Raw genomic sequence first — 16,079 nt, forward strand, 5'->3', positions numbered from 1 at the left:
TGTGTAGAAAGGCGGCACGTATCTCGTGTTCTAGCCTAACTAGATGATCTGTTGTAGAGCCACCTTTCTTGTACCCACACTGATGGTTATCAAGCAGGTTCTCTGTTTCAAGGGCGTATGTCAATGTTATGTTGATTACGGCTTCATATGACTTCGCAAGACAACTTGTGAGTGCTATAGGTCTACAAGTGGTTGCTGTTGTGGGAGGTTTTCCAGCTTTCAAGAATGGGGTTACGATGGCTTTCTTCCATTATTTGGGCATTTTTCCCGTTTCCCAGATTATGTTGAAGAAATGAAGCAAGGTCTCAACTGCTTTAGGGGATAGATGAGCTATCATTGCGTATTGTACCCTGTCCGGACCGGGTGCTGTTTTTTTTTTGCCTGTAGTAAGCGCTCTGTTGATTTCTGGAAGTGTTAAAGCAGCATTATACATTGTTTCTGAACTTCCTGTGGTCGGAAGCTTTGGTTTTTCTGCTAATTGCTTATGTTTTAGATTTGCAGCAGAGTAGTTCTCTGAGCTTGATATATCACGGAAATGTTGCCCAAGATGTCTGCTTGTTCTCCTATATTTTTTCGCGTGCCTGGAGGTGATAGTACGGGGACATCGTAAGAAGCGTAGTCGCCTCTAAACTTACGAACCTGATCCCACATTCGTTTGGTTGTTATTGAGCTTTTTATAGACGAGATGACAAGACATAATTTTTCCAGGACTGTCTTTCGGCTTATCAGCGTGTATACCTGGCTTTCGCTTTTGATTTCTCGAAAGAGAGTAGATTTTCTTGGGTTGGGGGGGGGGTTATCGCCGGAAGATACCCCACGCTTTGTTTTGTAGTTTTTTTGTTCGTGTACGTTCCTTCGTCCACCAGGGTTTCAGGTTTTTTCTTAAGAAGCCAGAGGATTGTGCGATTGTCTGTTCTGCTGCAGCGAGTATGCAGGCGGTAATCTTCTCATAAATTTCGTCTATTGTTGGTCATCTGATATGTTATCCAGAGTGGTCTTTTCAGTAAAGAGAAGCCAGTCTGCTAGATGGTGTTTCCGACGGGGTGGTCTTAATGGTACGGTAGGAGAAGGAGATGTTCTTTTAATGATATCAGGCGTATGGTCACTACCATAGGGGTTCTCAATCACATTCTACTGACAATCGCCAAACAGAGATGGAGAGTACAGTGCCAGATCTAAGCAACTCATAGCTCCTGTGCTTGGGCAGTAGTAAGTCTCCGCACCGGTGTTTAGAAGGCATATGCCATTTGTTAAGGTAAAATCTTCAAGCGTTTGACCCCTGTTGTCAGTAGTTTTACTACCCCATAACGTGCTATGTGAATTAAAATCACCGGCTAATAAAATGGTTCAGGCAGCTGGTTTAAAATTAACTCGAGGTCTCTTACGGTAAAATGTGAATGCGGTGGAATGTATACTGAACAAATGGGGATGGTTTTGTGAGCTAAAACGGTGACAGCAACGGCTTCTATGTTAGTGTTAATGGGAGCTTCTCTGGCTGTTATACCACCTGGCAGGACAATGGCTACACCACCTGACAGCCGGTTCGCCTGAGTACGGTCGCGCCAAACAACAGTGAAACCTTTCAAAATATTTTTTGTGTTTTTCGCCTAGGTTTGTTTCCTGTGAGCACAGGGCCACAGGAGAGAAGTTTATTAACATGTCTTTAATGGCACCTAAGTTATGTAAGAGACCTCTACAATTCCAATGGATCATAGAAGCCATTACAAAATTGAAAGGTAAAAAATGATATTAACGAGTCAATGGGAGATAAGAAAGATGTTAGGTGACATGGATCTGAAGAAGGCAGATACAACGGAGCGATAACCCTTGGGTTATCGCCTTCTTATTTTGGGTGATTATTGGGATTTTGTTCCTTTACCACGCTCTAGAGAACGCTTGTCCTTCGGTGTCGACGACACCGGGGTTTTTGTTTCGACCTCCATTGCTCTATCTGAGGCGCTGGAGGACCGAGAGTTTGGCACCGAGACACGTGTCTCGGGCCTTGGAGTTCGCTCGATCTTAGGGCCCTGCGCGACTGGTGTCTGCAGGGCCGTCCAAGAGGGCGGAGCAGTACTGACTGCTTCCAGCACGGGGGTGGGAGGAGTCACTGCGGCACCACTGCGCGTGGGCTCGGAGGACTCCGGAGGCCTCTGTGACGCTGCCACCGCCTGCGTCACATCGGCATAACTTCTTCGCGGAAGATATGATAGCCGCTTTCTGGCTTCAAACAACAAAATTTTTTCTTTTACAGTTAGTGCAATGATCTCCTTACCCTTTGTCCAGCATGAGCACGACCGCGAGTAGGCGGGATGGTCTCCTTTGCAGTTAACACATAATGGCGAAGAGGTGCAATTGTCAGATTGGTGATCGTTGGAGCTGCATTTAGCACAAGTTGTTTGTCTTCGGCATGCATGTGAAGCATGTCCAAACCTTTGTCACTGGAAACATCGTCTGGGGCTCGGGATATATGGTCTCACATTGACTTTAACATAACCTGCATCGAGTGAAGTAGGCATTACGCTTGTTCCAAAGGTAGTATAGCATGTTTGGTGGGGATTTCTTGGTCGTTTCTGCGGATTACTATTCTTCGTACCTTAGTAACATTTTGTTCCTGGAAACCTTCCAGCAGTTCTTCATCGCTTAAGCCAAAAACCCTTCTTCAGATATTACTCCCCTGCTTGTATTAAGTGTTCTGTAAGCTGAGACTGTCACTGTCGCGTCGCCAATACTGGTAAGTTCAGAGAGCTTCTCTGCTTGATCTTTATCATTCAGTTCTAGGAGGAGGTCCCCGCTAGACATTTTGGAGGCTTTGTATGTCGGTCCGATTTTATCTTTCAGGCATTTCGCTACAAGGAATGGAGATAACTTTCTTACTGGCATGTTGGTTTCGCTGTGGATTACATAGTACTTGGGGAAAGAGTGAGCATTGCTTCGAAAGGAGAATTGGAATGGTACTTCGGTGCGGCATCACTTCAGACGCCGATCATAAACAAACAGAGGCTTGGGCTGCCATAGGAAAATGTGTACGTTCGGCAACAGCGCCGACCACCCACCACGGAGCCCAACGAGGGGACGCGGCAGAGCTTGTGTTCAAGCCTGCACGACGTCTGCCGTACGCCGTCACTATAACCAAATATGGTGTACCCAAGGTAGGATAGCCACACAAGGTTAAGCCTTGCCGCCGTGGAGAAAGGAAGTAAATGGAAGAGAGAAGAAGACAGGAAAGATCAAAAAGTGAGAGATAAAGACGAAGGTTTGAGGAGATAGAGACAGGAAGAGGCGACTGCCGACTGCCCCCGGGTGGGTCAGTCAGGGGGTGCCGTCTGCGTGAAGCAGAGGCCAAAGAGGTGTGTTGCCTCCACCGTGGGGCCTCAAAGGTCCAAACACCCGGCATCGCATCAACCCCCAGGATCCCCATTTACCGGGACACGGCTGAGCCGCGCACGGCTACACGCGGAAGGGTCCAATCCTTGTGTGCTCGGGTACGTGGTGTCGCAACGCACCAAACGCCTGCTGACGCAGACGCCCCTGCGGGGCGACCGTGTTTGGTTTTGGACACGGATACGCCGAGAAGGGCTCAGCGGGAAACTATTGCGGCGCTATTTAGGACTCTACAAGATCATCCGATGTATTGGCGCATCGGTCTATGAGGTCGTGCATGACGGTATTTTGCAATCCTTGAACCTCGTTCTAGCGGCGTACTCCGATGCGAAAAACAGATGACGCAGCTTGTTGTCGCTTTCCCAGTACTTAAAATTAGCCACCCTTCTGTCTGTCTCCAGCCACCCTTCTGTCTGTCTCCTTTCAGGCTCCTGAAATGTTGAACCACGGAATGTCGGCAGCTCTCTGGGCTGCTGCAGCACGATCGGTGTTCGCGACATTGGGGCTCTCGTAGCTGATGTTGTGGTCGCGCGTTTCCTGGTCTTCTCAGGCAAAAGTCCGTGCTGCGGGGGCAATCCTTGCAGCCTGTGGCTAGCTCGCTGGTCCTTGGCGACGTTGGTGTTGTCTTCGTGGCTCGGCCTTGAATCACGTTTCTGCGTGGGAATTCAGTAAATGAACGCACTAGCGTCTCCACCAGATGTCACGTAGTAGTGAATAATACAGCGGTAAAAGTGTGACTCATGAAAGTACCATTTTATTGGGTGAACTTATGCCCACAAATGCAAGTTGCATTCAAAGCACAGCAATAGAGGCCAACACGGTCGGCGATCGTGCAAATTCGATCAGTGGGTCAAGCGCGCCGCTCTTGAGCCACCGAAGGTTACACAGTAACGGCTGGTGCCAACATGTCTTCTGGGAGTAAGTACAGATTTCGCGTCACGCATACAGGCAGTCAGATTGCACGAAGTTTGGTGACAATCGACAGCGGATAGACCCATCGATAGCATTCGAGAAACTGTCGATGGGTACAGGCCCGTCATGCGCTGGGCAACAACATATGTTAGACGATGAAACACGGGCAGCCAATAAAGGTAAACAAGAACACGTACACTTGCAATGTAAACAAGTACACCCGCACTATACAATGCGCCAGCTTTATTCAAGCTGTCACACCTGACCTTAATTTATCCTCTCCCATAAAATATGTACTTTGCCGCTTTGTTATTACAACCTTTGGCGTATTGTTTTTGCCTTTCTGTTCTGTATTTGGTTTGGTAGTTCGTTTATAATTCTAGAAAGTAGAATGTATGATCTCACTTTATATATTATATTGCTAGCTTATTGTGCAAATGTTTGTACTGTCCAGTGTTTCTTAGACGCAAGGAGTTTAAAATCACTTTTTACTTTTTGAATTGTTAGCTTATTGTGGAAATTCTTGCATTATCCAGTGGTTCTTGCCGACGAAGGTTTGTAATGAGTTTGCAATATCTTAATTGTTGGTTCTTTAAGGAAATGTTGGTGTTGCCCAGTGTTTCGCTCACTTTGAATAAGGGCGTTATGAATGTATACCAAGAGTTTACGTGTATTTTCGGTTTACTTTTTGCATTTATAATTATCGTATCTTAAGAACTACGTGGTCATTCCTTTTACCTTTCTGACTCAACTTCAGAAACAAATAAATCTGATGTTTACATATATTGTATCAGTAGCGGTTCTGGGTTGCCTTTTTGCCAACAAGCCTTCATCAAGATCAAGGGTGCACTGTAAAGCGCCGAACTTCTTGCACATCCTAACACACAGCATCACTGGTGCTCGTGGCTGACTGGTCTAGCACATCCGAGGGAGCGGTTCTTCAGCATTGCATCGAGAATTCATGGAAACCCGTCTCCTGTTTCTACAAAACGCTCACTTCAACCCAAGCTCGTTACACTAGTTTCGCTCGTGAGTTGCTTGAAATTTACCTCGCCATCCGTCTCTTCGCCATATCTACGAGGGCCTACCTTTAGCATCATCACGGATCACAAATCGTTACCGTATCCGCTTTGCAGAGAGTCACCGACACATTCGACACGATAAATTCGCCATATCTTGTTTATATCGGGTTTTTCCACCGACATCTGATACGTCAGTGGCGACCGGAATGTACATAGTGACATTCTGACACGCCGTGACAATAAATGCGCGACCTGCGCCACTCTGTGTGGAGACACTCACCACACATTAAGTTAATGATCCTGAGCTTCTTCAACTGCACTCATCCAAAACAGCACAGTGGTTACGCAAGCAGCTTTTAGACATACTGCACCAGGTCGCTCACCTCTGTGTTCATGCCGCACAATGCCTTAAATGATTCCTATGCGTATGGCCCCGGATGAACGCCGATCTACGCGACTGGGTTCGTGCATGTGCTCCCTGCCAACGGTCAAAAGCTCATAGGTATCCCGTTTCCCCTGCGCGGCAGTTTCTACAACACGATCATCGTTTTGACGTTGTTCACATTGATATTGTTGGAACACTACCACCGTGTCAAAGATTTCGCTACCTGCTGACCTCTGTCGATAGGTTTGCCCGTTGGCAAGAACCAACGCCACTTGAAGACCGCTCTGCTGCAGCGGTCGTGGCAGCTTTTCGTTGCAACATTGGTTGCCCGCTTCGGTTTTTTTATAAAATTGTTACTGACAGAAGGCAAAAATTCGAGTCCGCTCACTTTCGAAAGCTCCTCCGCTTATGGCACAAATCGTGTGTGCACGGCTACCTACCATTCACACACCAATGGCCTCACGGAACGCTTTCATCGACATGCCAAATTAGCGCCCATTGCTCATGGCACGCCATCGCAATGGCTTCAACGTCTACAAGTCGTTTTTCGGGGTATCCAGTGTGCCTGAATATCGGACTTAACGTGCTCGAGCCCAGAGCTCGTCTACGCTCCGTCTGCCCAACGGTTTCTTTTCACTACAACCATCTTCGACTGACCTGTCTGCTAACGAATATGTGCACCTTCTTCACGACCTCTTCTGAGATCTTAAACAACGTCCGATCCGTCCAGTCCCAGCACACACACACCTTACGTTTCAACTGACCTTGCCAACGCAGCCCACGTCTTCGTGCGCTATGAACCCGTTTGGCCTGCTCTCCACGCACACCCTTTCCCGTCATAGAGAGACGCGAGTCAAAATACATGGTGGACATCATGGGCAAACCCGTCACTATTGCACTTCACCGGCTGAAGCCACCATACTGTGAGGCGAATCCCACAGTCGCATCCCTCAATTCAGTCTCGGATGTCTCATTTACACTCGGTAGTCACGCTACATCAATCCGCCGAGTTTCATGGACGTTCTGACAGCAGATTGTGCTACTCTCTGGAGGGAAGCTCGTCCGGGTCCCCAATTGCAGAGCAGTTGAGAGAAATACAACGAGACGTTGTTCCAGCACCAAGCTCAAACTGAACTGATGTTTTTTTTTTTCAGTTCCCAGCCAACTAAGCTCCCGCGACACTCGTGGCATCGGCTTACCTTGTCTTCTTTTCTAGGCCGATCGCATCGATCTCGCTGCTGCTACACCTCTCCGCATGTTGTATATATCTTGCCAAGGAGCATACGTGCAGGAGGGGGGTGGGGTGGAGGTGAACGAGTGAAAATAGCGAAGGTGCAAATTAGGCCTCCTCCACCCCACGGCAGATTGCAAATTCAGCGCCTATGTGCGCCAGGACATTTGCCCATTCTCGCGAAACGATGATGCATGGTGGCGGGGGGGGGGGGGGCGGAAGAGAGGTATTTTACGAGAGTCCACCTAGTGGACTGTCCGTTTCGGCTGCTGCTGATTGGATGCAGTTTTACGAGTGAGGTGGAGACAAGCGGCCCTAGCCAATCCGCAGCGGCCAAAATGGACAATATACTAGGTGGAATCTTATTAATTCAACCCCCCCCCCTTCCAGGACTGCTTGCGCGCTAAAACTTTTCAGCGCTTTCCTAGACCTTTTATACTTATGTATCGCCGCTCTTGTTAAGGCACTGGCTGCTGATGTGAGAAGAACCAGCATTGCCTTTGAAGGAAAATTGCACTGTGCGCAATTCCATACTCCAATATTTACAAAACAATGCTACTTGTACTGAACGCTATACTGGCATAATTAGTAGCCTTGTGATGAAACGTTTGACAACTGCACTGGGCGTATGCCACTCTTGAATGAACCTTTCGCTGACATCGATCACTGAGGCAATGAGCGTGCGGCAAGCGATGGAACAATTCTCAGCGCTTGCAGGCACCGGTTCGCCAGGGTTCTTGTCTCGGAGGCCACGTGCAGACTTCTCGCCAGCGCAACCACCTGGCGGAGCGTGTCATGGAAGAACCGCGAGAGTAGGGCCCGGCTGCCGCATGACGCGTTTCGCAGCATTTGCACGCACCGGCACGTCATGCATTTCGGAGGCCACGAGTAGGCTTCGGGGCGGTGGCTCTGCTAGATGGCGCCAAATATTCTTAGGGAAGCGGGCAAGAGGAGTCCCGCTGCAGTTCACGCCTCATATGTTGTGTCGACGGTGGGAATACATTGTGTCGCTGTATTGATTCAAGGCTAAACTCATTACCGTCGAAATTCATCGTGAAATGGTTCCTGCCGATTTTTTAATGCGATGGACATTCTTTGCCTACTCAACCGTTGTCAGCATATCTATCTATCTCGTCGATATAATTCTGCATAGTACGTTTTTAAGAATAATACGTTTTACGCCCTTTTTCCCGGCCAACCTGCCATAGGAGCAATTTATTTTCATTAGCCGCCGTGGTTGCTCGGTGGCTATGGTGTTGGGCTGCTGAGCATGAGGTCGCGGGATCGAATCCCGGCCACGGCGGCCGCATTTCGATGGGTGCGAAATGCGAAAACACTCGTGTACTTAGATTTACGTGCATATTAAAGAAACCCAGGTGGTCGAAATTTCCGGAGTACTTCACTACGGCGTTCTGGAGTCCTCCACTACCCCATAACTTAGTTTATTTTCATTGGGTTACCGAGATCGTGTTTTTACCGGAAATTGAACATACCACTGCAGAATTTGCCTTTTAGTGGTGCATTTAGAGCTCATAGCTTTACATTCCAGTGTATTAGTTTGAATAACAATCCATTGACCCGCGAACAACGTATTAAGCCCCAGCCACACTGGAGCAAGTACGCAGGCGGTCATTATATATTTGTAGAACAGTTAAAAAATCTACACGATTAGAAAATTAAAGATAACTTGAAAAGAACGTGCATAATGCCGTTAAATTGAAAATAAGGCCATCTTCTATAATATTCTTCAACTGTTATGCGTCATCAAGTAAGTAGTTACGCAGTAGAGAGTTCAAACCGGGATCCTATGTGGACATTTATTTCTCCGCTTGAATTTCCTGCTGCGGACACTATTGGTTGCACGATGGCGATGTATTCTCGGATAGCCGCTATAGCTACCGGGAACATAGGCTGCCAGAGAAAGGGGGGGAGGTTGCTTTTGAATGGGAAAGGAGGACAAACATATCGTTGGAAAGTGGCCTATGCCCAGGACATGCACATTTTGCCAGGATTGCGTTGTGCACACATGACAGCTTCACTCCTAGTCAAGAAACGCATTATCTGAAATCTATCCATGCTCTACGCAGGAGGCGACGTGAACGATCTAGGCTCGCTGGACGGCTTCGACATGTGGGACGCGCTAAACGTCGGAGCACCGTCCCCGCGGACGGAAATCTTACTCAACATAAACCAAGCGAGGGGCAACGCTGCCTTGCGCTACCGAGGGTTCAAGCTGCTCGTGGGCAACCTCTCCGATGTTAACGAACGCTACGAACGAATTGGAGGAAGCCGCCCTTGTGAAGATCTGGACGAGCTGCTACGGCAGTCCCGCGCCGCCGCCGTTCTCAGACGCCTTTACAATCGGGATGTTTTCAAGCACGGGGGATACTGGAGGAACGAGGCGACTGTCAAGTGCCAAGGTGTCTCCAGTTCCAACTTTGTGTCGGGTCGCAGTTACTACCTGTACGACATCACCAAAGATCCATGTGAGCTTCACGACATTTCCCAGGAACGACCATGGGTAAGCTTGCGTCAGTGCAGATGATGTTAGATCCCTTTAGCAGGGAAGAAGTTTGGGCGTGTTGGCGGGATGCATACAAACTGGGATACATAGCGGATACATAGAATACAAAAATTCAAGCTTTTTAAAGAGCTTGAATTTTTGGGCATAGTAGTCACATGACTGCTTTTCCTCCTTTCCTTCAGTGCATCTGTTGCAGTGGCATCCCAGTGAGTATATATATGCTCACCAGCTGCAATAAATCAATTGTTAAAGGTTAGCACTCGTCCCGTGTTTCTGCTTGTCCCTGTGTCATTATTGAGCTATGTATCCCAGTTCGTATGTTAGATCCCTATAAACAAACACAAAGCGTCAATCATATCATCTTCTGCGACTCAAGAAAACGTGTTTCATGGGTGGGTTTTCATCAAATCGGCTAATTGTTCACCTGGCAATTTGGCGTAAAAATACAAATAAAACAAATTTTCTCTATGTACAAACAGAACTTCGAATTTGCTGTACCAGCATTATATCATAATTACTCGCATTTTTATGCGCAGCTCGTCGCCATGTTGATGGACAAGTTGGCCGCCTATAATAAAACCGTCGCGCCTCCTGTGGACACTACAACAGACCCGAGGGGTTATCCGGAATACAACGATGGTACATGGGCACCCTGGATTTGACGTTTGCAGTCCGGTGACCAGCGATTCGTCAAAAAAAAAAAATTGTCAGCGCACGCGCACGGAGGGAAGCTAAAGTTCTGCAATGTGCAAACACATTTGGAACTTGGCGACCAGCGTTTCCAAGACTACGACGCTGGCTCTAAATTTCACCATCACTTCAGCACTCCTAGTGACGATAAACAATAACGATGACTCTCAATCCTTTCTAATAAAAAAATACGGATCGAATTCAAAATTGTCTGCACTGGACGTCTTTCTGTTAAGGCGTAGACTTGTGCCTGCATCTAATGAATACAATGGACGACGCTGATACACTGTAACAACCAGCATTCTGTCAACGTTTTATCTGTCAACTGATTTTGTCATCATCCATAAGAAAACCGTGTGGTAGGAGCTGTAAGCTGCGTTGTCTACCTGTATAGTGGTCGGTGGGGTAAAACAAAGGGGAGAAATCCGTCGTCCTCAGAAGTGTGTGTAGCATATAAAACACCACGTTTGTGAATCAGTCATCGGTTATGTCTAACTAGGAATAGGAATTTCTAGAGTACGGTAGATAGTTGGGCGACTCGGTACATCTTCATAACTATTACACACAGCGTGCACTAAAAAAACACGGACGAAGAATAGACAAACACAAGCGCTGACTCACGACTAAAAGTTTATTGCGTTTAAACAATTATATATAGCAAAACTCCGACATGCGTAGACCCGTCCACCAAGATTCCCCAAGCCAAAAACAAAGCAAGAAATGCAGCAATAAAGCGACAGGTGACAGGGTGATAGGTGCGGAAGCCAGGCATCACTCGCACTACACAACAAAGAAAAAGCTTTTTTAAACACAGCTAATCGTTAAAATTAACGGACTTCTTGCTTTATCGCTGCCTTTCTTGCTTTGGTTTTGGTTTGGGGAATGTTGGTGCGCGGGTGTACGCATGTCTGACTTTTCCTATATATATATATATATATATATATATATATATATATATATATATATATATATATATATATATATATATATATATATATATATATATAGAGAGAGAGAGAGAGAGAGAGAGAGAGAGAGAGAGAGACAGAGAGAGAGAGATAAGAAGTTTAAGCGCAATAAACATTTAGTCGTGAGTCAGCGCTCGTACTTTACTCTTCGTTCGTGTTTTTTAGTGCGTCCTGTGTGTAATAGTTATGAGGGCTTTCGAGAGCAGCATAGTCAATCTACTAATACTAACCGAGAAAAACAGTTCGGGATTTAGGTTACTACGCCAATTACGGGTGCATTTATAGACACTTCTATGCTGCTTTAACAAGAATAACTTATTTCTCAAAATGGGTATGGCACTAGGCAAACGCACCGTCTTTGAAGCTTCGTCCACACAAGGAAAAATTGTTTAATGTGTTCTTTTTTATTCCATGATCTTTTCCAGAGTGTAATAAACTAAACGATAGGAAATTTTGCGGCCCTACAGTGACATGCCTTACGTTTGCTTTGATTTGAGTAGTTGCGCTTCTGCGTTAAATTTTTTTGTTTTTGCATCATAAATGTTGCAACTTGTATATATCTCTTTCATGTATACTGTAAATATCTAAATTATGCACGCCGCCACTTTTGATAAAATAAGGTAAGGCCCGCTATCCCCATTGTCACCTAAGAATTTGAGCAGGTAGGCTGTAATTAGGAGTACACTGCATGTGCTTGTCGAGCCGTGCATTCAATCCGACACCTCCAAATTAATTAAGAAGACGAAATAAATCGAGAAAAAGTGCACACTCCCACGAAAGCCTGGAACCGGGGATCCACATATAGGATCACAAATTTGTCGCTTGATTAGTATGTCGCCATCACTTCCTCGCCAGCAATAGCTCAGGAGAGCTGTTCTTCGTTTGAAAGAAAGCGTTGAGAAAAGCGCCACAGAAATAAAGGAAGCAATAATATAACATTGTTAGTTCCTGTTAAACTCAGTCAGATGATTACTATAATGGCGGATTTTGGAGGAAGTGCACATTTTAGACGCTGCAAATATTGTCATCACACCGCTTTTCCGCATGTTCTCACTAGAAAAAAACTAAACAAAAAGGACATGTGAATTGAAGCTTCCAGAAATTCCAAGCCCCATGCAAACGTTACACTGGTATTAGAGGTTTTCTTTTTAAGTGCAAGCATTCGCAGTTTTGAACACCAAGATATACTATAGAAGTTACATGGAGCGTGCGTGTTATTCTTATACTCGCGTGAGCGAAGCAAACAAATATTCGTAATGAAGATAAATATCAGGAACACAGCGTCCTGACTTCTTATATCAAATTCTTTGTACAACTCCGTACGTACAGGTACCCGGAAAGAGGTTCTTTTTGCAGGAAAGCACAACTTCTGCCTTTGTTGCTGCCGGTCCCACATGACCGCCTTTACAGAGTTCGAGCATTACGTAGATATTGTTATGTACAGGACGATCTGCGTAATATTTGCCGGCGCCGAACCTTAGAACAACGCCGGCACCAGACGAAAGACGCCTTGTTCACGACAGCAGTGCTGCTAGTGCGGGGAAAGCGCAAGAAAGACGCTGTTTCACTCCAGAAGTTAGCAAAGTTATACAGGGCGCGTCTGCTATTCCGAAACGTAGACGTGTACAGTGTAACAACCTGGATATATTTCGGACGCTTGCTGTGGCTTTTTCGACATTATTTTAAAGGTGCCCAGCTAATCGCTGCCCGTGGCATGCTTTTTTTTTGCAGATATCGCTTACGAGTAGGGAAGTTTAGCTTCCTCTGCTCCGGGGTTGTTATGGAGAATCAGAAGTTACTAAAATATGCCACTGAAGTGTATATCAGAGCTCAGGAGTAAAATGTGAAACAAAAAGTCTAAACAAAATGAAGAAAGCAAAAAAGGATAGTGCGTCTTTTCATACTACTATGCAAAAACAGAACTCCGTCGGCGATATATGCTGAAGCTATTCCAAACTTCTCCATTCCAATTCTGCAGTCGGCCCTCCACGATTGGTAAAAACATTTTGTGTGACGCCGAGTCACAAAAACCCACAAAAACGCCGATTTCATTCATTCATTCATTCATTCATTCATTCATTCATTCATTCATTCAGTCATTCATTCATTCATTCATTCATTCTTTCATTCATTCTTTATTTACAACATATTTTACAAAATACGAAAGCATTACTGGACCCATAGCCGTTGGCTAGTCCCGGGTCCATAGTCAACTTAGGCTATTAAAGGCAGCACGCTAGCAAACAAAAGCAGCAGACATAATACATAATAGTAATATTAACATAGATATCTCAGACACGAAGGTAAATATAACTCAGTGTTTTATGCTTAATGCGCGCGAGCAACAAAACAGACATAATACATAACAATGAAATTGGCATGCACAACTTGAGCAATTGACATGTACAGGCGCCCAAATCTTTAACTGGTGTGCGCGAGCGGCGACTTTTCCGTGCGTCAGCGCCGTATGACGGGGCGCGGCTGGAAAGAGTCTGAGGCTAAGCGCATGCGGACAAAGCGCGCTCAGCTGGGCCCATCGTCTGCTAAGCTGTTTCCAGCCTCGCCCCGTCATACGGCGCCGACGCGCGGAAAAGTCGCCGCTCGCGCACACCAGTTAAAGATTTGGGCGCCTGTACAACTCAGACAGGAATTTAAATATAGACAAGTGCACTTTTATCGAGAGTATTCTTTAAAAAAGCATTTTCTCACAGCAGACCTAAAGTTACGGGCTTCTTTTATGTGTATTGGCAGAGAATTCCAAATAAGTATGCCGTTAAATTCCACGAGCCTTTTGCCGTACAGATTATGACATGGGGGCAAATTAAAACACTGATTAGTTGCAGATCTTATATTTAGTAACGGGATTTTAAGCAAGGTAATTTGAAGTGGATTATTGGCTTCGATAATACTATGAATTTCCTCAGCAATTTTCAATTCATACAATGCATACACTGGTAACACATGCAATGAGCTACAGAAGTACGTACTGGATTGTGTACTCCTAGAAGAGGGATAATTGTTAATGCGCGCTTTTGCAGACAGAATACAGGCTCAAGGCAAGTTATAAAAGTGTTTCCCCATGAGTTAACACAATAAGATATGTGACTCTGAACGGAGGAGAAGTACAGAATACGTAGGACAGGATATCCAAAACATATCAGATTGATTTGATCTGATATGTGCACAGTGATTGTGCATGATTAGACCAAACCAAAGAAACACGAATATTTACGATTCGACACCTTTTTGCCAATAGCCATCTGCTCTTGGTCAAGCGTGTGCAAGCTTCGTTCACTTCGCCTGTATGTCACGCGACGTCATAAAAACGCATTAACCCACCGCATCAAAGTGACGTGTCCGCTTCAAAGGCGCATTAATATGCCTAACAAAACTGAACCTTTTTCTGAATAGCCTTGCGGTGCCCCGTTCCGAAAGGGATAAATGATGGCTTCCAGGGGTGCGATCGGAGATGGTTGTTCGGCGCGTTCGTTCGGTTACCGGCGCGCGCGATTGGCCTACTCCGCGCCGACGTCGCCAGCCGCGGGGCACCGCCCCGTTTTTGGTGACGTCAAAATGACGACACGCTCCTGTCAATCATCCGCCCACCGAGCATTTCGTCCGAACGCGACGGGAGTTGAGAAGTTTAGAGCGATCATACGGCTTCGCATGGCGCGTCTGGTGGATTGGATTGGATCCAACAGGCGGCCTTTTCGGCTGCGGAATGGCACATTTGAATCAAATTCATAGTTTAATTCTAGAAAATGGCGCTTCCGTTGGAAACTTAGGTTGTTGCGCTGGCTTTTCTAGAGGAAGGAGGAGAGCGGGTGGCGGTGCGAAACGCGTTTGAAGAGATGGCAGAAAGTGAATTCCGGCGTCGTTTTTGTTTCTCGAAACAAATAATTCGTTGGTTGTACAGAGAAATCGACAAGACCATCGGTGCCAGCGAGCCACTGGGATGTTGTCGCTGCCTCTTGAAAAGTGCGCCACTCTTCCCGTCGTTTTCTTTTTCTTTTTCCTTCTCGCTGTGCGCGACACCACCTAGGGACGACGCAAAGAACCTAATAGTTATAAATTGCAGTAGTCACACGTACTACTATTTGAAAACGTGTTTGGGCTTGAGAAGAAAAAATACATTTTTTTAGATAAAAGATTTCATTCAATTGGAAGACGAGAAACATTTGGCTTTGTAGTATACTGTTTGCAACGTTTGCAAGCAGACGACAAACGACGGAGATAAACTTCCGGGGAGGTCACCGCTTCCTGATTGGCTGCTCTCTCCGCCCCGCTGTCACAAATTTTGCATACTGCAACTTTGTGACGTTGCAGCAACTGAACAGAACGCGTATCGAACAAAATATCTCCGATCGCGCCCCAGGCAATCGCTCTGGAACTGGCAAGTTCGAGATGCCGGGGAGCATGGATTTATTTCCGTATAATAAAATATTTTTGCGTGGCTGTATAATGTTTCCAGCCCTTTCGACAAATGTACGGCATTGCTCTGCCAACTCTGCTGAGGATCCGCTTTACAGGCATTCTTAACCTTCCGTTGCGCGTAGCCGCTATTTTCGACCAGCCACCGCAGTCAAAGCGGAAGAGGACCCGTCGCAGACGCCGGCACCACCCTTCTCCTCCAGTTATCTGCATTCACTCTGCTGGCTCGGCCCGATCGAAACCCTCGCCACTTGGGCGTGCCCTTGGCCTCGTATCAGCTAATTAGATAAGAAAAACTGCTCAATGTAGAGCTCTTTGCAAGCAAAATACATGTCCTCCCATAAACGAGGACGGCGTTTGATCGGGCTTTTAAAATATTGCTGCGGGTTACCGCCCGGTGCTTGCGTAGGTGATACGTAAATTTGACGTCAAGTGATTGGAATACAACAGGTAGGGAAATAGTTTTACGTTACAACGCTCCTTCAGTGAAAGTCTTTTGACAACTACGAGCGGTATATTCTGAAGCTATTCGGAA

The 16,079-nt window shown here is 46.2% G+C and overlaps 1 protein-coding gene across 1 annotated transcript in view; it reads left to right on the forward strand.

Annotated features, from left to right (window-relative positions):
• The window catches only part of LOC142574924 (arylsulfatase B-like), a 151,943-nt gene extending 141,826 nt beyond the window's left edge, over positions 1-10,117 (forward strand). Inside the window, exons 8-9 of the mRNA XM_075683916.1 lie at positions 9,019-9,452; positions 9,992-10,117. Coding sequence (XP_075540031.1) covers positions 9,019-9,452; positions 9,992-10,117 — 560 coding nt within the window. The remainder of the gene's footprint in view (positions 1-9,018; positions 9,453-9,991) is intronic.
• Positions 10,118-16,079: the final 5,962 nt, after the last annotated feature.

The sequence above is a fragment of the Dermacentor variabilis genome, chromosome 3 (genome assembly GCF_050947875.1).
Source record: "Dermacentor variabilis isolate Ectoservices chromosome 3, ASM5094787v1, whole genome shotgun sequence".
Taxonomy (NCBI): domain Eukaryota; kingdom Metazoa; phylum Arthropoda; class Arachnida; order Ixodida; family Ixodidae; genus Dermacentor; species Dermacentor variabilis.